At 46.9% G+C, this 25,317-nt stretch overlaps 1 protein-coding gene across 1 annotated transcript in view; it reads left to right on the top strand.

Annotated features, from left to right (window-relative positions):
- Window positions 1-25,097, top strand: part of NUAK1 (NUAK family kinase 1) — a 69,304-nt gene extending 44,207 nt beyond the window's left edge. The window contains exons 3-7 of the mRNA XM_068561801.1: window positions 1,840-1,991; window positions 4,585-4,650; window positions 15,662-15,781; window positions 17,572-17,704; window positions 20,516-25,097. Coding sequence (XP_068417902.1) covers window positions 1,840-1,991; window positions 4,585-4,650; window positions 15,662-15,781; window positions 17,572-17,704; window positions 20,516-21,669 — 1,625 coding nt within the window. The 3' untranslated portion in view covers window positions 21,670-25,097. The remainder of the gene's footprint in view (window positions 1-1,839; window positions 1,992-4,584; window positions 4,651-15,661; window positions 15,782-17,571; window positions 17,705-20,515) is intronic.
- The last annotated feature ends 220 nt before the right edge of the window (window positions 25,098-25,317 follow it).

The following is a 25,317-nucleotide window of genomic DNA, read 5'->3' as shown; positions in this document are numbered from 1 at the left end:
GATGCAGGAGCAGCCAATTTTTATCTGGCTGTTCCCTCTCCTCCTCCTCCCTGCCCTCCTCCTTCTCCCTTCGTTTTATCAGAGAGGTTTGGCGGGACTTGAAGGAGCCAAAAAGGAACTGGAGGAGCCTGAGCTTCTAGCAGCCAGTGACAAGGTATGGGAGGACAGGGAACCCAGGCTGGGAGCACGTTCCAGTTCATCGAGTGTGTCTGGCTCAGTGCTAGGCCCTGGGGTCCCATAGTAGTGACACCAACAATAATAACTAACATTATTGAGTGTATGCCTTAAGTACTACAAGCCTTGTTGTAAGCATTTAACATACCTGATATCAATAAATCCTCCCAACAATTCTAGGAAGTACTTACTGATATTATTCACATTTTACCATTGACTAAAGTGTGAGGCACAGAGAGGGTAAGCAACTCCCCCAGAGTCACACAGCAAGTAAGAGGGAGGTCTAGGAATCTACTTAGGAGTGTCTGATTCCAAAACTACAGTTTTTACATCTCCAAGTCCAGGCTCACAGTCCCGGCAGAGGAAATAAATATGTAAATCAACAAATATATCCACACAGTTCGAAAGTGCTGTGTTGCAAGTATCCATTATGAGAGGTAGAAGGGAGGCAACATGGGCATCAGATTTGAGTTCATCCTTGACTGATGAGTTGGAGTGTCCCTGGCAGGTAAGACAGGTGGGAGTAAAGGCAGAGGGCAGAGCATGGAGGTGGGAAACAGCAATGTGTTTGTGTGTGATTGGGAGAAACAGTGAACAGTCTGGCATCAGTGGGCATAGGGGGCCTGACAGGCTGTGGTAGAAGCCGACGAGATGGAGGGAGGTAGGTAGGGGTCCTTCAGGGAAGGAGGGTCTTGGGTACCCTACCAATGTTTTTATACCACATCCCTTGGAAGGATGGATTTCAACACAATTATTATTTTGTCTTTGCTCAAAGGACGTCTTATGTGACAGCCCCAACTATAAAGCAGAGCAGTGGAGTGGCTTTGGCTGAGGTGGAGCTGAGGACCTAGAGCCCGTCCTTCATGATCTCCCCTGACCTACCCCCATGGGCATCTGCCTGGAGCTCCTAGGACTCAGTCGAGCAGAGTTTGAGCATTACTGCTAGAGAATATCAGGTCTGGGGAGACAGAAGCATTTAGTGCCATGTAGTTATTTAGTATAATGATCCAGAATGCATTTATGAAGTTTTGAATTCCCTCATTTAATAAATATTAATTGAGCCCCTTTGCCAAAAGGCATTGAGTGCTGGGGATACATCAGTGAATGAAATAAACCAACCCTCATTTAGATTCTAGTGAGGTAGACAGAATAAATGCACAGACTAGATACGTAATAGGGCTAAAAGGGGTCCATAGGACATGTAGGACCTGGTGGCCACATTTGGAACTTTGGGTTTTATTTTGAGTGAGATGGAAAGTCTGGAAGGTTTTGAGCAAAGAGACGACAAGTTTCGCCACCCGTTTTGGGGTCTGGGTAGCTGGTCCATATCAAATGGTTAATTAATGGTAGTCGTGTTTGTTGTTCCCCATCTACAGGGAGGCAGTTCTGGTGAGAGGGTCTTGCGAGAAATGAACCTGGTTAAGGGAGTAGTGGGGTCCTCAGAAGAGAGAGGCACATTCCCCGTAATATAACAGACGCAAGTCCAGTAACAGCAGCGATGATGTCATTGCCCACCTGGCTGGGAAACTTGCCCATCTCCTCGTGACGCTGTGGACTGATTTGTTTGTCCAGCGACATCTCTGTTGTCCCCTCTCGCACGGTCTGTAGTCATTAGTGAGCTTGTCAGTTGAACAGGGTGTTTGTGTATCGCCGTTCCCCCCGCAGTGTTCGAGAACAAAGATAAGATTGTGATCATCATGGAGTACGCCAGCAAAGGGGAGCTGTACGACTACATCAGTGAGCGGCGGCGCCTTAGCGAGAGGGAGACCAGACACTTCTTCCGGCAGATCGTCTCCGCCGTGCACTATTGTCACAAGGTACGGCCGGCCACACCACAGCTTTGGTCACAGATGGTTTTCATGGCACCACGTGATTCTGTTCATATTATGAAGGTGACATCTGTTCATAGTAGTATGTATGGAGAATTCATAAACGAGAAAGAAGAAAATCACCATCACCCAGAATCCCAAAATCCAGGGATAACCCGCTATTGACATTTTTGTTTGTTGTTTTCCAATCTTCTTCCCCCTACTCCCCACATTTATTTTTCATTTAAATTTTTAATTTTGAATCATTTTAGATTTACAGCAGTTTCCGAGATAGTACAGAGAGTTCCCATGTACCTCTCACTCAGTTTGCCCTAATGCTAACATCTTACAGGACTGTAGTACACTTGCTAAAATGGAGACACCCACATTCGTTTATTGCTATTAACAAAACTCCAGATTTTACTTGGATTTCGCCAGTTTTACACCAGTGACCTTTCTCCCTTCCAGGATGCAATCCACATGCAATCAATGTGGTACACATTGCATTTATTTTTACATTTCTGTCTTGCTTTTTCACTTAGGATTTTAATCTAAACATTTTCCTATGTTACTAAAAAGTCTCTGGAATTATTGTGATTGTTGGACACATAGGCTGGTTCTAATTTCTGGTTATTAGAAATAGCGATTGACATCTTTATACATTAACCTTTTTTCTCTCATTTGAATAATTTACTAAAGGGAAATTCCAGAAGTGCAATTAGCGGGCCATAGGTTCTGAACCTTTCTATGCCCTGATTTCTTTTCCTTGCATAGGTTATATCCACAGAGGTTACATACACACATGTACAATTTTATTGCAACACAACTAATGGGATGTGCTCTTAATCCAGCCAGTTTAGCTACCCTTGGTCTCTGGAGAAGGGAATGAAGTACACAGATAGTTCTAAGCCATACTTCAACCAATTATTATTTATCATTTTAGTCCTGATTTCCATCCCATTCATACTTTCCCCCAGAACTGTCACACCTGGAACAGTCCTTCACTTTGAGGACAGTAGTGATTTGAATCCAACATGCCATCCAAAATAGAGTCAGCTTCTTCATTTAAATGATTGCAACACGGGGCCTTCTGGTTTGTTAAATATTCTGGTTAATTGAGAACGACTCTGGAATGATCATCTTCTAATTACTTACAATCTAAAACCCTTAACCCATGTGGACATTATTTGACTTCTCTCTGCTGACTCGAAAGGCACTGATGATTCAGGTCGTACAGTGTTTTGTATTTTATCATCAGGCATCATCATAAAGCACCACAGATCCTGTTTTCATTATTTGAAGTGTGTGAAACTTGGATTTTGTATGAATGGGGCTTTAGTAGGCTCATTCCATCTTATGAAAACTGGGATTGCAACAGTGTAAACCAAACTACTCCCAATATTTAAAATTAAACAAAATCAGCTACCTTGCATTCCGTATCTTTCCTCCAGGAGCCCTGGTTTGTGCATTACTGAATCCCTGAAGGTTGGGGTTAGAAACAGTGGTAGAAATACATGTTTTCACCTCTCCAGTCAGTGTTTTTAGAGATACTAGGAACTGTCAAATAGAAAGGAAAATAAGCAATGAAGTACCAGCTGTGAACATGCAGATTCTGAACTAAAGAAATCCTGAATGAAAGACAAAGAATTCCTAGCCAGTTGGTTTTCTTGAAAGGGCAGCTTCAATTGCCAAGGTCCTTTATGCTGAATGATGTTAAAAATGTCCTCCCAGCCCCAATAGCTGGTTCTTTCAGTTCCTCTTCCCCTGCTCACCCATCCCCTTAAAAGATCATTGGGTTTTAAAAAGAATTGAGCAGGACAGTTGTTACTGCTGTATAAACCAACAGCCTATTGGTTAAGGACTTCTTTTCACCATTCAGCTGGCTGTCTGCTTGTCACTGGGCTCATCTGCCAGCTCTGCCAGCATTTGCTTGAATGGAAAGGTCCCGCAGTATGGCGGCGGCTTGCTTTGGTCTCAGTGGCCTCTCCCACCTTCACCCTTCACTCCACACTGAGTCCTGCCCAGCCGAGAGGAACCTTCCCTCCCAGCTGCTTAGGAAATAACCCTTGGGAATGCTTCTGTTATCCTCAGGACAGATCTGCATGGTTTCCTGGGTCAGAACAGATTGAGCCAGGCACTGGGGAGACAGGTAGACAGACAGACAAGCAAGGTCTGTGAGCCCCACATTCCGAGTCCCCAGCAGAGAAATCTGCTGCTTCCCTGGGAATCGCATCACAGACAGACAATGTTTGCCACTGCCTGGGACTATATGGCTTTCACACAGTGGAATTACATTCCGACAGAGAATCCCCCCGCTGTTTTACAGGCTCTGGGGGAGAATGGATTCCTGTCATTTTTCCTTTAACCACACAGCAAGTGACTAATGCTCTCCTGTCGCTGGTGCTGTGCTGGTCGCTGGCAGGGAGCTTCATGACAGTGAGAGAGGCCCTGAAGGATGGGGGCGAAGACCACCGGCGCTGATGCATTTCTTTAATCTGTCAAAGATTTCCCTTTGCTCACTCTCCTCCTTCCTCCCCCTCTCCCACTTTCTCTCTCATCCCAACTGCTCCCATTCAATTCCCTGCCTGTCTTCTCATTTCAGAATGGTGTGGTCCACCGGGACTTGAAGCTGGAAAATATACTGCTCGATGACAACTGTAATATTAAGGTAAAGCTCTTGCCTCATTGATTGATACGCCAGACCTGGGGATTACAGCTGGTTGAAGGCTTAAACTCTGCTCCAAGCTGCAGCCTACGAATAAGGCGGCCCCTTCCTTCCCGGCAGGCGGGTGGGGAGAATCACTGGGTTTAAGCCCTCAGTTCAGTTCCAACGGTTGAATTCATTCAACAAGCATTTACCGATCTCCAACTACATGCCAGACATTGTCCTAAAAGTAGACTAGAATACAGTCCCTGTCCTCGAGAAGCTCATAGTCTGTAATTAGCACCATCAAAATACTTACAACAATAACCTAGTGCATTTGTATTTCATAGCATCCTTGACCGGTATCACTTAAATTCAACCTTCACAGCAATCATGAGATAGATACTGTGATTTACATCATTTCACAGATAGGGAAACTGAGGCACAGAGACATTAAGTAACTTTCCTGAGATAACACAGTGGTAGGTAGTGGAGCTGGGGTTTGAACCCATGTCTCTCTGACCCACTGAGCCCAAGTTTGAACCATTCTGCTGGAATATGCCCGCAGGCCCGCAATTTATTATCTGTCCCTGCCACTTCTCTGTCACTTCCACCCCGTCTCCTACTTCTCCCTCCCAACTCCTCCCCACCACCCCCCTTACCCCCCCCCCCAGCTGTGGAATTGGGAAGCCGACTGAAATGGTGGCAGTGGTGGCTTTTGGGAAAGAACATACCAGCAAGTGATGGGGCTGACTCTCACGGGGAGTATTATTGCGGGCTGCTGACGGAGCTAGAGAAAGCTCTCCTGGCCGACAGGGTTCAAGTGCCTCCTGCAGAGCACTCCAAATGGCCTTTTGATCATGGCTGCAAAGTAAGCAAATACGGTTTCAAAATAAACTGGAGCTTGCCGCATGGGTTTCATTATGAAATGGCCTTAGTACTCCCAGCACCAGGGGTCCCTCTCATTGGCCGCTGGTGATGTTAGTGCCTCATCCCTGGCCCCTGGACCAAGCATGGGAGTGACCTTGCATCATCCCCTTTTTTTGTTGTTGTTGCTCTCAGTTGAGGGAGTGCATCACAGGGAGACTGTTTCCTTGCTGGGATGGATGGAGTTGCTTTGGTATTTGGATACTGGTTGCAGATCATGGTGGCAACCATTAGTCACCATTGTCCTTTGAGAGGCCCCTGGAAGCCACATCCGGGTGACCTCTTGTTTTTTGTGAGTGGTTGACCGTGATCACATATTTCTCTGTAGCCCACAGAGTAAGGAGGAAACAGTCAGTCAAATTAGTCTTTCTAGGAACAGGAAGTGAAATCTCAGGGTCTCTCTGTTTCTGGCAAAGTGGTTGGATTATTCCAGAAGGAGCAGTGGCTGCAGAGTTAGAAAATTCCATCCTGTGTGGTTTACTAGCTGTTTGACATTGGGAGAGCCACTTAACCCTGTTTCCTCAGCCATAAAATGGGGAGAGGGTAATGCCCATGGGCTTGTTTTGAGGACTGAACAAGATGCTCTGCCTTTAGCTTTATCTGAGCACTGTGCAGTGAGTCAAGGTTAAGAGCAGTGGCTTTGGAGTTGCATGGCCTGGGTTTGAAGTGCAACCCTGCCCCTTACTAATGGCAGTGTTTCAGATTAATTATTCACATATCTAAGCCTCAGTTTCCTCATCTGTCTAGTAAGGATGCCAGCCCCTTTCTTTGGGGATTGTTGTTTAGCTGTTCATTTTTAAATGAGTATTTGCTGAGTCGTTACTATGTGTCAGGCCCTGTGCCCAGTCCTGGACAGTCAGTGACAAACGTGAGGATTTTAGACAATATGTGGTCAAAGCACTTAGCACTTACCTATTAATATCCACGGCCCCAGCTGACAAGGCTGGCTGTTGGGGAGGGAATTGAACAGGAAGTGAGCTCTCTGAAAGTGCCGGGGGGCGGTGGTCAGGCCACGGCTAGAGAATTGGGTTCTGGTCTGAGGGGCACATTCTAAGGGTTTGTATCATCCACCCTGGTAACTTTCTCTGCAGATTCTTCCTGCCACCTGCCCCCGAACTCTCAAAACAAAATGTGGTCTTTACAAGGCCTGGAATGTGAGCCTCTCCCTTGGGGATCGGGTTCTGTGGTACAGCTTGACCTCATGGTCCCGTGATGTAGTCCCAGAAGTGATAAGGCACATAGCTTCCTACAGAGTCATAGAATTCCCCGATGGAGGAGAAGAATGGTCACCATTCTGAAAGCAATTGTGCCGGGAACAATGGGCAGGAGCCTGGGATAACGGCTCATTTGCATAAAGCAAAAGGGCAGTGATGTGGGGCCTCCCAGCTCCCAGGACCAAGTCCTTCATCCCAGGGTCCCTAACCATTAGGTAGGGAAATAACAGGTACATAGAACATTATAAAAAGTAAGGTTTTGGTCCTTTTTCCTTAGGATTCTTAATCCTTAAGAATGTCTACTCCTGGCGTTTACCAAGGTAAAACACACACACACACACACCCATCCACCCAAACCTTCCCTTTCTCTGACGCTGTTCCTTCCTTCTGCTTGTTCAAGGAATCCTATGAGGATCTGAGACTCCTAGAGCTTGAAAGAACCTTGAGGGTCATTTTCCAACCCCTTGTTTTAATGATTATGGCCCAGAAAGTCTAAGTGATGTGCCTGCCCAAGGTCGTACACAATGAATCAGTACGTCATTGTGTCTTTGTTTCCTTGGAATGCGGCACAATGCTTGTCACACGCGGTAAGTCGGTACTCTAAGCTGTTCGATTTTGGAGTGAAGGGATGACAGCCAGGATTAGAACTCACATGTTTGACTTCCAGGCAGATTCTCTTTATATCATCTCACACCCACTTCCAGGGTTTTTGAAAATGTGTTTCAGCTGCTGTTGGTCTGTCTTCCGGCTGCATATGCTCGGCTCTTCCTGACTCAGCATTTTGCTGGAAACATATTTAGAAAGGGCACTCGTAGCAAAGGCAGGCAGACACATGGCCACAAGCTGGCCTCCATGTCCAAGAGAGTCCATGTCATCAGTGTCTGCACCAGGGGACCACTGACCCTGAAAGTCTGTTACCAACCAGCAGAGCATGAGCAGTGAGGTGCTTCTCAAAATGTGGGTCCATGTTACGTATTTCGAGGGTGGAGGACTTTTGCCCAGAAAGCCTATAAAAATGCTCCTGGTTGAAACTTGTCGCTGCAGTTTTGGTGTGAGCCATGGCTCTTGTTCCTCTCCCCTGCCCTGCCTGATGTTGATCTGCAAAGAGCACATCTGGCGCTGGAAATTGTTTTTCTGGCCACTGCACGAGGGTGTGGCTTCTAAAAATATTCACACAGTCGGTCGGCAGAAAGAATGAGAGCAATGTGCTTCTTTGGGTTGCATTCCGTACTTTGCGGAGAAGCATGTCTACCAAAATAGACACCCAGCACAGCATTAATTTGCAATTAATAAAAAACGGGCCAGATTCACATCCCACTCTCTGGGAGAATGGAATGCTGACAATTCCCATAGACAGCTCCTGTAGAAGTGCCTGACAATGAGAAGAGGGCCAGGCACCAGGGTCAGCAGACCTCCACAAAGAGGGCTGGGAATTTGGTGAGCTCCCAGGGCTCAGAGTAGAGGGACATAGGGGAAATGGCCCGTTGCCCCTGATGACAATGGAAATGCCTGCTGCTGTGGATAAGAAGAGCAGCTTTGAATGGCCAGGGATAAGTCAAGATGGAAACCCCGAGGCTTAACAAGACCAAGAAGGGCAGCTCAGGGTACGGGCCTCTGGGCTTTGATTATATGAATGTGAGGATGCTGCATTCATGCATTAATGAATCCATTCATTTGTTTGTTCATTTGTCCACTTACGTGTATGTGTGTGTATACATACATATCCATGAATGCCTGCATTCACTCTTCCATTCCTGCGCTTATCCATTCAGCAAATTGAATACCTCCCATGAGCACTATTTATTTGACCACAAATATTTACTAAGTTCCTACGGTATACCTGGCGTGGTGCTGGATGCTGGGAATTTAATAGTGAACCAGATGGCCAAGTCCTTGTCTTCTTGGAGCTCAGAATCCAGCTGTTGTTAAACCAGCAGTAATAATGAGCCATGAGAAGGATACAGAGGTGAATGAGGAAGTTAAGGTACCTGTCCTAATGGACTTAGAATTCCAGTTGGGGACACAAGCAATAAAAAAATATGTAGTGTAATTCTCTGGTGGTGATGAAAATCCATGCAGGATGAGGATGGGGAATGACAGGTGTTATTTTATCTAGGGGGTGGGGAATGGGGGGCAGTCAGAGAAGGTCCCTTGCCTAGTACACAACTCCTCAAATCCACCAGACTTTGTGGCCTTTGCACACACAGTTGCCTCTGCCTGGAATGCTCTTCCTACTGCTCTTTGCCTACCCCTCCTCAGAGTCTCAGCTTGAAGGCCTCTTCTTCCAGGAAGCCTTCCCTGATCCTCACCTCTTAGGCCCAGGTGGCTCTGCTGTGTGCCTCATAGTCCCTTTGTAATCTGTCGTGGAAGTGCTGAGGAGGAAGTGGTGGGTCTGAACTATGGGCAGATCAGAAGGCCTTTGCCGAGGCAGTGGCAATTGAACTGGGTTTTGAAGGATGGCTAGGAGTTTGATAGTAAGGAATGTGATGATGGCCTTCCAAGGGGAAGGAGCAGCAAGCACAGGAGCAGGGCAGGGCATGGAGGCTAGACAAGGAAAGTAACCTTTTTGGAGCCCCTGCTAGAAGCCAGAACCCTGTGGCAGACCTTCCACATGCCTTATTTCATTTGGTTCTCAGAATGTCTCCACTGGGGTGGGTCTAATTACCCCCATTTTACAGATGAGGAAGCTCCTGCAGCTAATAAGCAATGGGGTTGGCTACAAACCTAAGGTTATTTGACTCCAAAGACCAGGCACCTGATAAATTCTCTACTACACCCACCCAAATTTGCCCTGAATCCAACAGGGCATCCTCACACTCACAAGGGGAGGCCACTTTTTTCATCCTTGCTTCAGCTGGCCTTACCCTTGGGTATATAGGCAGCCTGCAGACAGATGCCCCTGGGGGAGACTCTCCAAGTGCTGATGGTGGCCACGGCCAGGTTGCCTGAGTCACCGTGGCCAGAGTAGCCATGTGGGGCTGCCAGGGTCGAATGGGCTGGGTGGTTGCATGTTCACATCCCCTGAGAGGCTGCTTCTTGGAGGTACCTTAGTGAAGAGCTTCCCCAGATGGCTTGGGGTCCGTTATTTCTCATCTCTCTCGAGAGGAGGTGTGATCTTAGATCTGACGATGCAAGCTGACCCCACTCACTTTCGCTCACCATTTCGCTACGTACCTTCACTTCCTGACAACCTGAGCGAGGCTGTCACGGGAAAGCCACAGCAATGAACTCCAGGGCCCGACAGAACTATGGAGTGTGTCTTTCTGGAGAGTGACACAGAAAGCCCGTTTCCTCCTCAGCCACCCGAGAGCAATAACTCCCCTTTACGTGGAGCTTTACAGCCAGTGCATCTCTTCACCCACATCCCAGGCCGGCCGCTATCCTGCCCTGGGCCTCAGCTTCCTCATCTGCAAAATGGAGATAACAGTGGAACCCTGCTCATTGGGTTGGTGTGAGGATTTAATATACGCAGCGCTCACAGAACAGCGACTGGCATGTAGCAATGCTGCTGTTATTATTATTATCTCATTTAATCTGATTTTGCTTTTCACAACACCGTGTGGTCGAGGCTATTGCAATTCCCTTTTTTTTTTTTTTTTTTTTTAAAGATTGATTGATTGATTGCTATGTTGGGTCTTCGTTTCTGTGCTAGGGCTTTCTCCAGCTGCGGCAAGTGGAGGCCACTCTTCATCGCGGTGCGCGGGCCTCTCACCATCGCGGCCTCTCTTGTTGGGGAGCACAGGCTCCAGACGCGCAGGCTCAGCAGTTGTGGTTCACGGGCCCAGTTGCTCCACAGCATGCGGGATCCTCCCAGACCAGGGCTCGAACCCGTGTCCCCCGCATTAGCAGGCAGACTCTCAACCACTGCGCCACCAGGGAAGCCCCCGCAATTCCCTTTTCCAACAGAGGAAACTGAGACTCAGGTGAAAACAGTGATCGCTAACATTGACCGAAGGCCTACTATGTGTAAGGCATGGTTTAAGGCACTTTCCATCTATCAATTCATTTGATTTCGTATCCGCCCTGTGAGGTAGGTTACATTATAATCATCACCACCCCACCCCACCTCCGCCATCTTACAGTTGAAGGAACACAGGTTCAGAGTGACTGACGTGCAGCGAATCCCCTGGGGACCGTGTGACAATGCAGACGCTGACTCAGTAGGTCTGGGGTGGGGCTCCCAGCCGGTGCCGATGCTGCTGGCCCAGCTGGTAGAAGGCGAGGCCCGGATTTGAACTCAAACTCTCCATCCTTTCCTTCTCCTGTCGCACAGTGCAGCCTCTCATGCTGGACATGCTTGTTTGGGAAATGAATGATAGTCATGTCTCTTGACTCCTCGGTGGGCACTGGCTCTGAGCAAACAATTGTTAAGTAGACCAAACCACCAGCATTCTCCTAACGGCTGTAGTTTATAGAGTCAGCCAGTACCAGGACTCTTCCAGGGGCTTTACGTGCACGTCTTCAATCCTCAGAACAGCGTTAGAGGTGGGTTCTATTATTATTCCCATTTTGCCGATGAGGAAACTGGTGGCAGTTCCCACCCATGATCTAGCAGTGCCAAGTCCAAGGTTAGCCCCAGGTGCTTCTGGCTCCACAACCTCTGATCTGTCCAGTGCACTTCCTCTCAGACACTGCAAATGACTGTCAGACCGTTGCTTTTATTATCATCAACATCAGCATCCTTTCCCAGTGGTTAATCATCAGCAAGCTGATCCTTCCTTTTTCTTTTTTTTTTTTTTAATTAATTTTTTATTGATTTACAATGTTGTGTTAGTTTCTGCTATACAGCAAAGTGACTCAGTTATACATATACATATATCAACTCTTTTTTAGATTCTTTTCCCATATAGGTCATTATGGGACCTAGTTTTTTTTTTTAATTTTAATTTTTTATTTTTTAAACATCTTTATTGGAGTATAATTGCTTTACAATGGTGTGTTAGTTTCTGCTTTATAACAAAGTGAATCAGTTATACATATACATATGTTCCCATATCTCTTCCCTCTTGCATCTCCCTCCCTCCCACCCTCCCTATCCCACCCCTCTAGGTGGTCACAAAGCACCGAGCTGATCTCCCTGTGCTATGCGGCTGCTTTCCACTAGCTATCTATTTTACATTTGGTAGCGTATATATGTCCATGCCACTCTCTCACCCTTCCTTTTTCACTGGGTGAGCTCGCAGGGATTATTCACAGTGATCCGAGGTTAATCCCCTTTTAAAAAAATGGTGGTAAAATATATGTAACGTAAAGCTTACCATTTTTAGGTTTTCGGTCCAGTGGCATTAAGTACATTCACATTGTTGTGCAACCATCACCACCGTCCATCTCCAGAACTTTTGCATCTTCCCAACCAGAAACTCTGTGCCCATTCACCACTAACTCCCCGTTCCTCCCTCCCCCAGCCCCTGGCAACCGCCCTTCTACCTTCTTCTGTCTTGATGAACTTGACTCCACTAAGTACCTCACATAAGTGGAATTATATAATATTTATCTGTTTGTGTCTGGTTTGTTTCACTTAGCATAATGTCTTCAAAGTTCATCCATGTTGTAGTGAGGTTAATTCTTTTGAAATGTGAATAATCACTTCCCACTTTGTATAACTCTGATTTTCATCCAGCAGGGCACACCTCTAGAAAGGCTTGAAAACAACAGAAACTCCAGAAATTAAGGACATGAGTGTTGATATCCTTTTCAGAGTCCAGGCTGAACTGAATAGCCCAGTGTGAGGACAGAGGGTGGTTCTGAACAGGGCAGGGCAACAGTCCATCACCAGCAGGGTGGTTACCTTTCTCCAAAGGTTACCAGTGTGTCGGCAACATACAACTTTGAAGGCAAAGCTGGCTGCCTCCTTGGTGGAGTCACCCTCGATACACGACTGATGTTCTGTTAACAGAGAATCGTACAGAACCCAATGTTCACGTAGCTGTTCTGTCTGTGACCTTCAGCGGAGCTTCTTAAGTCCTCTAACCTTCAGTTGCTTCACTTACAGAGCGAGGGGCAGGATTAGTTCACCGCTTACGACTCTTCCAGGTTGGAACCATTTCTGGGATTCCTTTTTGTTTTATTATGTTTAAAATCATTATTTCCCAAATTTCCCAAATGTCTTTTCTTTTGTTCTCTTCATGGATTTTGCCTTTTCTTAGTATCTTCTGTGCTATTTCACTTTAATACTTTTATTTAGTGCAATTCACTTAAGAAATCATGTGTATTTGAAAAAGAAACCTTACATAATTACCTCCAATGGAAAACCAGTATTGTTTTGAGTATCATGAAGCTAATAAAGCTACCCAGGTGGATTTACAGGTGGGACACGTATTTGAGCTCCAACTTTGTAAAATGCTTAAAATAGTAATTGGCACATACTTTATGTCATTTAATTTTCACTATGACACCGTGGGGGTGGATACTATTCCTACCTCCATTTTACAGATGGGAAATTGAGGCTTTGAGAAGTTTTATAACCAGTGGCCATTTCCCGTCTCATAAGTGATACAAGCTCCATACGGCGTGGAATCTTAGAGCTGCAGCCCAAGTTTAAGTGGCTCAAGGATGGAGAACTGTGTGCGTGTGTGTGTGTGTGTGTGTGTGTGTGTGTGTGTTAATATTTCTTTTCCACTGAAGTGCCAAGAACATGGACTAATCTAGATTTCTATTAATCTTATGTCAGCAACAATGACAGTTTAACTGGGAGAGGCTGATAAACATCAGTCTGTGAGGATGGGAGTGGGCCGTAACATAAACACACTTCTCAGAAGGGCTACAAAGAAAGCAAGGATGCCCAGACTCGGAGCACTCCTGGTGTGTGTGTGGGGATTTGCACGTGGTAGTGGCGGGTGCCTCTCACGTGTGTGTATGTGTGTGCCTGTGTTTGGAAGCTCACGCAGTGCCCCGGATGCCGCCGACGTTCACAGTGCTGTGTCGGTTCCTGCCTTAGCCGACTTCCCGGGATGTTCCAGGGCTGCAGCTGGTCCCTTCCTGTCCTGATTGACAGGGCACACTTCATAAAGCTTCCAACCAACTTCCTGCAAGCCAGTCAGGGGGCCTTGATAAGAAAGCGGAATTCAGGGCAATTAAGTGCAAGCTGAGCCCCGAGAATGCGTTTTCTGAGGGCGGTTGTGCGCCAGCTGCTTTCGGTGCCATTCCGTTCATTCAGGGGTGACTTTTACAAAGTAGCCTTCTTCTGGGCGCTGCATTCAAAACAGAGCCTCAGCTGGGCTGTGTGTGAATCACTCATCCTATTTATAAGCAATCAGTTTGGGGCAGGGCAGAAGTCTGCAGAGGCTCAGCGTGGAAGGCTGGCTTAGACTGGGTGAGATTTGCAGATTACCCAGGGGCAGTGCTGGGCAGTGGTTTGAACCTTTAGAGACACTCGGTTTACATTGTTGCTTGCTAGGTAGCTCTCCTGAGACGAATAACCTAATTTCCCTAAACCTCAGTTTTCTCATCTGTTAAGTGGGTTTAAAAAAATTATGATAGAATATCCATAACATAAAATTTACCATTTTAACCACTTTTAAATGTACCATGTCAGTGGCATGAAATACATTCACATGGTTGTGTAAATGGGATTTTAGATAGGATTAGATTAGAGAGTGTAAGGTGCTTAGAACCATGCCTGATAATTGGAGGTTGTTCTGTAAGTGGTAACTAAGTTTACTATTATTACTTTGTATTATCTACTAATTGTCTTGTGCTTTTCAAAATATAATGCCTATTCTGGTGACAGGTGTTTCTTGGGTGAGGGCAGGTGCTAAGCAGTGGATGTTACAGAGATGAGGGGCAGATGTGGAACCTGCCACCTGCCTCGGGGGACTCAGCCTAGTAGGCAAGGTGAATTTATATACATATAATATATATATTTGTATATACATATGTACATACATATGTAAGTACATATGTAATATATATTATATGAATGTATGTGATATATGTGATGATATGTACATGTATAATATATACATTATACATATATATGTGATAATACATATATACGTGTAACATATATACATTATATGTATATATGAATAGGTGCACACACACACACAGAAGAGCGCTGCCATAAAGGATAGTAAAACACTTCAAGAAACCAAAGGAGAAGAGAGTGATTCCAAGGGGTGTGCGATACAAGAGAAGCAAGGTTAGGGAAAACATTTGCCTGGAACTTGCAGACAAAGATTCAAGGCACTTTTTCGTTCACCTTGATTAATTCTTTTTTTTAAAATCATTCTCACAATAATCCTGTGATCCAGAAGAGGATAGGGATCATGGGTTTCCATTTTCTGGTGGTAAACTGAGGCTCAGAGTAGCTAAGGGACCTGCTCCATGTCACACAGATGGCTAGTGGCAGAGTTTGGGCTGCAATGTGATGACTCAGAACCCGGTGCTGTGGGTCCATTTCATCTAGGGTCCCAAGGTGGGCAAAATACAGTTCTGATTGGTGCGTAGGTCTATAAAAGGTGGTGATGTCCAGTGAACAGGTAGGTACGTACACCACTGTGGATGAAGGCAGTGAGATTTTAGGTAGGCCACAGACGGACGGGTCTCAGGTTAATAGTTACACACTTCAGTGTTCATCAGAAACATCGAGCATGTGATTCTGTGGGTATTTCTCAGGACAAGTCTACACTGACGTGGAAATAGGGTCCTTGCAAGGAGTGATTTTCAGTAACAGAGCATGCAGTGGGTGCCAGGGACTGCAGTCGGGGATCACTGGCCCAGTTGTGCCCACTGGTCCTTTCATGAAGGCTCAGGGCTGCAGAGAAAAGGGTGACCCAGCTGGCAGAGCCACGCAGGGGCGCCTCAGCTGCTTTGGTCCGTGTGGTGTGAGCTGAGCCAATGCAGACGCTGACTGTAATGCTAACAGGCTCCCTGGGTCTTGCTCCTCTTTGTAGATTGCTGACTTTGGGCTTTCCAACCTGTACCAGAAGGACAAGTTCTTGCAAACGTTCTGTGGGAGCCCGCTCTATGCCTCTCCCGAAATTGTCAACGGGAGGCCTTACCGAGGGCCAGAGGTGAGCAGCTTGCCTGGCGTGTATGGTGGGGGGCTGGAGGGGAGAAAAGAACTGAACCTAGTAATACTTAAAACAAACAAACAAACATAAAAGCAAGCAAACAAAAAACCGTTTCCTTATATGATTATAAAAGCCATAATATACACACCTGGGAGAAAAATCCAGAACAGCCTAATAGAGAAAATAAAGTTGCCTGCAATCTCCCCACAAGAGATAACCACTTAATATATTTATGTGACTTCTTCTTAGGCTTTTTTTCCCAGTGTAGATCTTGTATTTCAAATAATTGAGGTCACTATATATGTGTATATCTCGCCTTTTATTACTAACTTAAAATTGTGACTTTTCTGAATTTGTTATTACTAAAAACATGGTTTTTAACAATGACATAATGTTTTATTGTATGAATATACTGTAATTTATTTAATCACTTCCCTAGTGTTAGACAGATTGTTTTCAGTTTTTCCCTATTATAATAAAACAAGCAAAACAGAAAGCAAACAGCCTCACTCTGCAGTGACTCTTTTTGCGTGTATTTCTGACAGCATGTATTGCTGATCAAGGAAATACATTTTAATTGCATCTTCTGATTCATGAGAAATATGTTTCTCTGTGTGCCTAAAGCTTTCAGGGCCACTCTAAGACACAGGTATGTGAAAATATCATTTTGAAAATGGGTGAATTGTGACTGATTATTCATTTTCAAAGAGATAGTTCTATTTATAGAGAGATTCATCCACTCAGGATCCTTTAAGTAGCAGCCATTCAGTGGGTTGAAATGTTTCCTTCCAAATATTTATCTGTTTGAGAGTGTTTGGGGCAGGGCTAGAGGGTAAAGAGATGGATGCCAAGAGCCTCCATCACTTGCAGTGAGGAGAAAGTCTTTCCAAAACAAGAATGTAAGGGAGGAGCCTAAGATCCAATTTACAACATTGCAGAAACTTGACACTGTAAATTTATCACAGATAATGAATGCTGCTTTGATCCTCGATGATCTGTTTCCGAGCTTACAAGCTGGCAGCCTGTGATCTGGCCAGCAAGAGTGCTTTATTTGGCCATCTTTCTAAAAAAAATTGAACAAACATTTAATAAATGGGAGATTTCACATAAAAGTCTGTTTTCTGACTTCTCTTGAAAAACCAAAGGATCTAGCAGTGCTGGGCCTATATTACTATGTGACAGCAACTAGCCAGAGGAGGCTGCCTGTGTAAGATGGGTGAATGCCCTCTGCGGTTTGTCTTCAAACCAACACTCCATGTGGTACCCCACTGTCTCTCCTTCTTTGTTCATGTTTGTTGTCTGCCTGGCTCTTGTAAGCATTTGAGTTTGCAACCCCTGAGCCATTTGAAGAAGGTGCAGGATTCCTGCATTAGGAGTCAAGAACCCCATGTTCCAGTCTTACCTCCATCACTGGGATGGGGAGGGGCCTCTGGAGAAACCATTTAACTTCCTTGGGCCTCAGTATTCTCATCCGCCAAATAGGGCTGAAAATAATCCGGGGCCCTACCTGTTTCACAAAATTATAGTGAGGATCAAAGAGTATCATCTATTCAAGAAAGTTCTTCTGTGGGTTGGGACCGTTGGTCTCAGTTTGCAACGAAAAGGTCAGGCTCTGCAACAGGCCCCAGGTGCACTGCATATCAGGTGTCAGGCTGTGGTGGGAACCTGTCTGCCAGGTGCTAAATTCCATTCCTGGGGTCATTGAGGGTGGCTGCTCATGGTCTGTGATGCTAATGGTTTGGAAGGGAATCTGCTTCCCAGCCCCTGTATGTCCCGTCTCTCCGCTCCAGGTGGACAGCTGGGCCCTGGGCGTGCTGCTTTACACTCTCGTTTATGGAACGATGCCCTTCGATGGTTTCGATCACAAAAACCTCATTCGGCAGATCAGCAGCGGAGAGTACCGGGAGCCCACGCAGCCCTCAGGTGTGTGCCCACGGAGGGTCAGCGGTTAAGCCGGGCGAGGCCAGCTCACACTTTCTGCTTTTGTGTCAGTGTCTGTAAGGAGACTCCTGCTTTTCCTCTTTCTTCTCCCCAGATCTTTGCCTTCTGGCAGAGCTGGCTTATTAAGCCACTTTCCCCAAACCTTCCCACTGTGATATTTCCAGAACAGTTGTTCTACTCTGCAGGCTAGGAGTCCTGTTTGCTTGCTGTGTGAACTTGGGCAAGGCCCTTACCCTGTTTAGATTCGGTTTCTCCACTGTAAATTCACATTTTGGAAAAGGTATTACGTGAAGTCCCTTCCGGTCCACGTAGACATAAAACCCCCTCAGTAGACTCTAAGGGTGGCAGCTGCTCTTTTGCACACCTTGCCCTGGCCGGGGGGTATGGCACATGGGTGCTGTTCCATGACCTGTTGCCACAGAACAAGTCTATCCCATCCCGCTCCCACACCCAAACAAACTCAGCAGTTTAAACAACATCTATTAGCCGTTATCTCTTGATTCCCTGGATTGGTTAGAGCTTTTCTGGCCTGCCTTGGGGTTTCTCCTACAGTTGCAATCAGACGGTAGCTGGAGTTGGGGCCAATTGTGGGGACACCTCGGGGCCCCTCCGTGTGGGCTCTCTCCCCATGAGCTGCCTCCCCAGGCCTCTCTCTTCTAGGAAAGAGCGTGGACTTCTTACATAGCAGCTCAGGGCTCGAAGATGGAGGAAGAAGCAACTGCCAGGCCTTCTTAACGTCTGCTTGGAAGCCAGATGATGTCACTTCTGCCACATTCTATTGGTCAAAGCGACCAAGGCCATAAGCTCCATCTCTTGATGCGAGAGCATTGTGTGGGTACAGAAGGGGTGTGTACAGGTGGCCGTATTTGGAAGGTGGTTAACAGACACTTCGTATATTGCAGTATGTGCATCCTACATGTGTATATACACACACACAGTTGATTCTCATTATTTGCCACAGTTGTGTCCTATAACGTTGCTATGAACACTGAGTTTGTGAATAATGAAGCACTACTCATAGGGAAATACAGGGCTCGACTCCTGGGAGCCTCTGTTCACAACGTTTTTGTCAACTGATCAATCCATATCCTTGTTTTATGTATATTTCTGTTTAAAGACGCCTCATTTAAAATATATTGTTGATTGATGAACATCGAACTTACGGCCAATAGCACTTTAACTCATGCCTGAATGAGGCTTATCTGACTCATACGTTTTCTCCGTAAGGTACATCACTACCTTCTTGCCCTTAGAATCCCCAGATAGCACTTCAGCACCACGCTTGGGGGCCATTTTAAACAGTGAAATCACCAATAAAAAGTGCAAATATGTGAAAAGCATGAACTAAACGGACTGTGAAAAGGACACTTGCTTACAGCATGAGAGCAGAAACAAGAAGGCAGTGCCTTGTCACCTGGTTCTGCTTCAGCTGGGAACACACATGTGCATTGGGGGGGGGGGCAATTCACATTTTTTGCCACTTTGTGGAAAGCACCTTGAGTATTGATTTGGGGGTTACAAATACATTTTAATGAGTAGGTGAATTTACAAATACAGAGTCTGTGAATAATGAGCATTGACTATTTTATATGTATAAATAGGTATAGATATGCAGATATCTATATCTATACATTTTTTCAATAAGCTAACCCGTGTTTTTTGTTTGTTTGTTTGTTTGTTTTTAGAAAATTCAGGGTGAACTCTATGGCAGCCTCTTTGCCTGACCAGCTAACTGGTGTCAGCACAGTTTCTGGTACACTACAGGGGTTCAGAAAATATTTATTGACCGAATGAATGAACATCCTGTTACTTTTCAGGGGTGCGGCTCACCCTTGGCTCCATTGCCAGGTCCCGGCCAGCTACTCATTAGCTACATAAGTAGCTGAGGGGAGGTGGCGCCTTCCCAGGATATAATTCAACCCCCATTTGGGGAGCACAGTTTGATCTTAAAAGGCAATTTATAAGCTGTGAGAGTCTGTTGGTTCCTGTGGCCTCCTCAACATCCCTTTGGGGCTTTCCCCTAATTCTTTGGCAGCAGAAATTGACAAATGGAGTTTTTCAGACAGGCGGTAAGCGGATAGCAGATAGAGATCAGCTCTCTGATCTGGCAGCTTGGTAGGCTATGGCTTATGTCAGAGAGGGAGCACTGAGTGTGGGATTCAGAGCCTGGCCAAGGCCCGGGTCAGGCCAGCCTTGGGGACGGCCCCCCTCTCAATGCCCAGGTGTGCCAGGTATGAACACCTCTCCATCCTTCTCTGTCTCTCCCTCTCTGATGAGAAACCTTTTCCTTGCTGTCTCAGCCCTAAATTTCCTTTTTGTGCTGACACATTTTCCTGGTGACCTGAGCGCTGTGTGTTTATATAAACCTAACTTTGGAGGACTAAAAGCCATGGTAATCTATACCTGTTTTCCCATTTAGTAAAACGATATCCACCAAAGGAATGGTGGGGCCCTGCTTGGGATCGGGTCTGGATTCTTTCCTGGTTACCTGGCCTTCCCCATTTTATAAAGATCTGAGTTGATGGAAAGTCAGCAGTTTGACATTCCGTCAGTAGCGTGGAGAAACATGCCAGGCTGTGATAGCCCCCTGGCCTGTGGCTCTGAGTCTTGATGACGCTTTCTGATGTACAGTGTGGAAGACTACGGCTTCCTGCTCCACAGTGTGGCTGCAGCAGGGCTCCGTTTGGATTTTTCCTCAAATGAGTGCGTCTCCTTTGCGCCCCCGGAGCGTCAGCTTTGGAAAGCCCACAACTCCCGTAAAATGTATTGTCCCTTCTGCTTCTTCTCCCATAGATGCCCGAGGCCTCATTCGGTGGATGCTGATGGTGAACCCCGACCGCCGGGCCACCATCGAGGACATTGCCAACCACTGGTGGGTGAACTGGGGCTACAAGAGCAGCGTCTGCGACTGCGATGCCCTTCACAGCGCCGAGTCCCCGCTCTTGGCCCGCATTATCGACTGGCACCACCGTTCCACAGGGCTGCAGGCGGAGGCTGAAGCCAAAATGAAGGGCTTGGCCAAACCCGGGGCCCCCGAGGTCATGCTGGAGCGGCAGCGGTCGCTGAAGAAGTCCAAGAAAGAGAACGACTTTGCTCAGTCCGGCCAGGACTCGGTGCCTGAGAGCCCATCCAAGCTGAGCTCCAAGCGGCCCAAAGGGATCCTGAAGAAGCGGAGCAACAGCGAGCATCGCTCTCACAGCACCGGCTTCATCGAAGGCGTCGTCAGCCCTGCCTTACCCCCCGCGTTCAAGCTGGAGCAGGACTTGTGCCGGACTGCCGTGCCCCTGCCGAGCGCCCCCGAGGCAGAGGTGCCAGCTAAACTCAGCCCCAAACAGTCGGCCACGATGCCCAAGAAAGGCATCTTGAAAAAGACCCAGCAGAGAGAATCGGGTTACTACTCGTCCCCGGAACGCAGCGAGTCTTCGGAGCTTCTGGACGGTAACGATGGGCTGGGTGGTGGCATCCCCTCCCCGAGCCCCCCGGATCCGGCCAGGGTGACGTCCCACAGCCTCTCCTGCCACAGGAAGGGCATCTTGAAACACAGCAGCAAGTACTCAGAGGGCACCATGGACCCGGCCCTGGCCAGCCCCGAAATGCCCACACTGGAATCCTTGCTGGAGCCCGGCATCCCTGCCGAGGGCCTCTCCCGGAGCTACAGCCGGCCTTCCAGCGTCATCAGCGACGACAGCGTCCTGTCCAGCGACTCCTTCGACTTGCTCGACTTGCAGGAGAATCGCCCTGCCCGCCAGCGCATCCGCAGCTGCGTCTCTGCCGAAAACTTCCTCCAGATCCAGGACTTCGAGGGGCTCCAGAACCGGCCCCGGCCCCAGTACCTGAAGCGGTACCGGAACCGGCTGGGAGACAGCAGCTTCTCCCTCCTCACGGACATGGACGATGTGACTCAGGTCTACAAGAAAGCGCTGGAGATCTGTAACAAACTCAACTAGCTCCCCAGGGTGCAGGGGTGGGTCGGGGTGGGTACGAGGGGGGAGTGGGAGCGGTGACTGGGCTACGGACAGAGCTGGTTACCTCTTTGCTGGCCATGACAACAGACTGAAAAAGGATTGGTGCTGTCTTGCTTTGGCCAAATGTGCAGCCTTGAGCCAGTGCCTACGAGGGAGAAGTGGGCTCTTGGCCATTCCTGCCAACTGCCAGTCAGAAGTGGGATCCTCATTGGCATTTGCTTTATGGCACCTCCTAGAGTCCAGGGGAGGTGGTGTTGGCCAGCACTTAAGGGGTGGGGAGGGAGCATATGGGAGAGGAAACATCTCCCTAGAAGTCGTCCACGTGCTTCTGGAGGAGGGCAGGACAGACTGGGGCCATGTGCTCTGAGTGAACTCAGAGCTCGCTCCTTCTCTCCTCACATTAGCAGGCTTGGTCTGACTGCAGGGGGTGGGCACGTAGATTTCAACTGAGCTTGAATCGGTAATCGATGGATAAGGGCTGCTGGGTGTACCGGTTTGAGTAGCCCAGACAGTGGGAAGGAGTGCTGTGATTGAATAGTAATGGCTGCCATGGGGATGGGAAGGGGTGCAGTAGCACTCATGCTGTGTAGCTGCCATCCTTGACCTGGCTAAGCCCTGGGAGTGCTAGTGTAGATCCCGTGGGACCTACGTTATCTCTTTCATGCCACTGGTGTGGCATTTGTTAATTTGCTACTCTACCTTGAATGGAAGACAGGGCCTTGGTCAGAGAGAGAGTGCTCTGAACACTGCTACGGACTTAGAGTCAGCCCATGGTGATTTTTTGGCTTTTTGTTGTCTGCCTCTTCTTTCCTGGTGTCTGCCTGGCTCTTCAGCACAACCTCTAAGGGTAGACAGGGAAAAAGGGGTGGTGTCAGAGGTCAAAACTATGGTGTATAACAGAGCTCGGAACCCTCTGTGATCTTTTGCAGATGAGTGGAAGTTGATCCACACCAGCGAGGGGACAACTTGTCAATTTCTTTAATGTCTCAATATTAACTGGAATGCTGCCTTGTGGGTTCTGACCTGCGTGAATGTTTTGAATTGGATGTGATACCGTCCATAGTCCCCAAAGGAGTAACTCGCTCAACCATTTACCTTGTTTACTCATAGCAAACGGTTTCCCCATCCACTAAGTGTAGAATCCTCAGAGGTAGGCGAGTTTGCTTCTAGGGAGTTAGTGTGTAGGTGGGATATTTGGATGAGGAAAGGTAAGTCAGGCAGAAGGTGTTTCCCCCTACAAATCTAGGTATTCTGTGTCCTACCTGCCTAGAACTCCTAGGCTTTAGGGGGAACGTTCCAGCCACTCAGATGAATAAGGTGCTTTAAGAGCAGAGGGGGTTGGGAGGAAGCAGACAGGAGAGGGAACACTTCCCTGGAAGTCCTCCAGGTGGTTCTGGAGGAGGCAGAAAAGAGGGGTGACAGGACTCTTAGCTTGAAAAGTAACATAGCTAACATAGTGTAACTTCTAGACACCCGGATTACAGGTGATCAGATGCCACGCCCACAGTGGGGCATCTTCAGATACCGAGTCTGGAATTAATGGTCTTATTTGGGAGTTTGGGACAACTTCAGATTCTACTGGCCCCAGCTAATTGAAACTCTTGTTTCAGGATGGCTGACTTCTGAAAGCCACCTAGACATTGAAGGAGAACTAGTCTTGGGGGTATTTTGGGGGAAACCAACAGATGATAGTTCATGGGGAGATGAGAAGGAATTCACCTTCAGGTACTAAGAACATTGATTAGAACGAAACTGCCCTTTTCCCTAAGGAGATGGCTCCATTTCTCTCCTTGTCACCAGCTCTGGGGTTTTGGCTTGTGCATCCCTTCGGGTTGAGCTGAGTAGTGTGATATGGGAAGCTTTTCGGGTTTCCTTTCATTCAATTCCACCTCCTTCCTGAACTCCAAGATAGGTTCAAAGGGAAAAAAATTCTGTAGCTAGCAAACTGTGTATGGGGCGTGTGGGTGTGCGGAGGGCATTCTGCGATCTTTAAAGCTCCCTCCTTGTCTCATTTTACGCAACCTTTTCTGGACAGCCTGCACTGCCACGCTGCTGGTCCCTCATGCATGGCAACCAGCCTGGTTGGTAGCTGTCAGTATGACTTACATGTAACACCTACCTACTGGTTGGTGTATTTCCCTTTTGCCCAAGTGATTGTGTCTGTTTGGTGTTTTCCATCCTTACAGTCTTCAAGTAAAAATGACACTGTGAAAGAAAGTCATTCTACCCGCACCCCCAAAACACATGTATGTTCTCTTTTGTCAATAGAACCAGACAGTGGATTGTGGTAAAGACAGTCCTCCACTCAGAGGAAGAGACCCTGAGTTGAATCCTGGTGTGCTGGTGGCCTCAGGCACCTGCAGCATTTCCGGGGCTGAGTTTTCCCTTCAGTGAGGGCTGGAGGGGTAGATTAGCTGGTCTCTCAGGCCTTGCCTAGTTCTGACATTCTGCTAACGTCGTCTGATTCTAGACGTGATGTTGACTCTGTCCTTTTAAGGAAAAACTTGGAATAGCGGGACAAGCCCTCAAAGCAGCTCCCTTGCTTCCTGATTAAGTCCTATCATTCCCTTCCAGCCAATCCCAGCCAAGGAAATTATGCTTGATTCATTTCCATGGAATTACAAGTGAGAGACACTTTGATGACCTGGTGGACCAAGCAGGAGATTCAAGGTCAGCTCTCCTGGTCCTTTCCTTGCCTCTGTGGGCCTTTCAGTGTCTTAGTTTACACATCTGCCAAAGGAGTAGAATTATACTTCTTTTTACAGGTAAATTTCAAGGCATGATCAGTTTTCAGGAAGTGCTTCAAGACGCCAGGCAAAATGAAAATGCCAAGTACTCTCTGAATTTCCATCCCTGTTATAAGGTGCTGCTTCTGCAGATGACAAGGAGCATCTTTCAGGGTGGGACTCCGGTGAGTGTTGGCCACGCCTGCTGTCTTGAGTACAAATGTGAATGACTGACTGACTGCTTATTGCCAAACTGGAAATGTTCTGTAGGGATTTACTGGCATGGTATCATTCCTAGAAGAAAAAAAAAAAAGAGAGAGAAACTTGACTGCACATTTTTTTTAATCCGTGTTGTGACTTTTATTTAATTTCTATTTTTTTTTTGGTAATAAAAAGTTGACTTTTTTATTTGAATTTGTCTTTTTTTATTTATTGGTCTGAAAGGCATTTCAAAGGTATTATAATAATATATTGGTGTAATTTAATCGGTGCAACATGCTTTATGGCTCCAGTCAAAATTGGTTTTCATTCATTTGATTGGTTTGAGCCCAGGACAGCCTACAGGGGAAAAAAAAAAAAGCTGGATAACCACCCAAAGTGTTTGTATTTTCATTGGAAACTGATTTGTTTTTTGTTTTTGTTTCTGTTTTTATTTTTAAATTAAATAAATTGCCATGAACTGAACTGAACTGGGACCTTGCTTCTTTATTTGGTTGTTTTTCTCTTAGTTAAGAGAATGACAGAATGGGTATAAGTAACAGAAACCCACCTGTTAGCTTAAGCACAAAAAGGGAATTTCTTTGAAGCTCTCAGAAGAGAAAATGTAGCTGGCCATGCAGGTGCAACCAGAAACTGGAAAAGTAGGACCCAGGCCCTCTTTTCTGCTCCTCCTTGCATGCCAGTT

This window comes from Eschrichtius robustus, chromosome 13 (genome assembly GCF_028021215.1).
Source record: "Eschrichtius robustus isolate mEscRob2 chromosome 13, mEscRob2.pri, whole genome shotgun sequence".
In the NCBI taxonomy this organism is placed as follows: domain Eukaryota; kingdom Metazoa; phylum Chordata; class Mammalia; order Artiodactyla; family Eschrichtiidae; genus Eschrichtius; species Eschrichtius robustus.
Note: the sequence above shows the minus strand (reverse complement) of the source record. Positions and strands in the feature narration are given on the sequence as shown.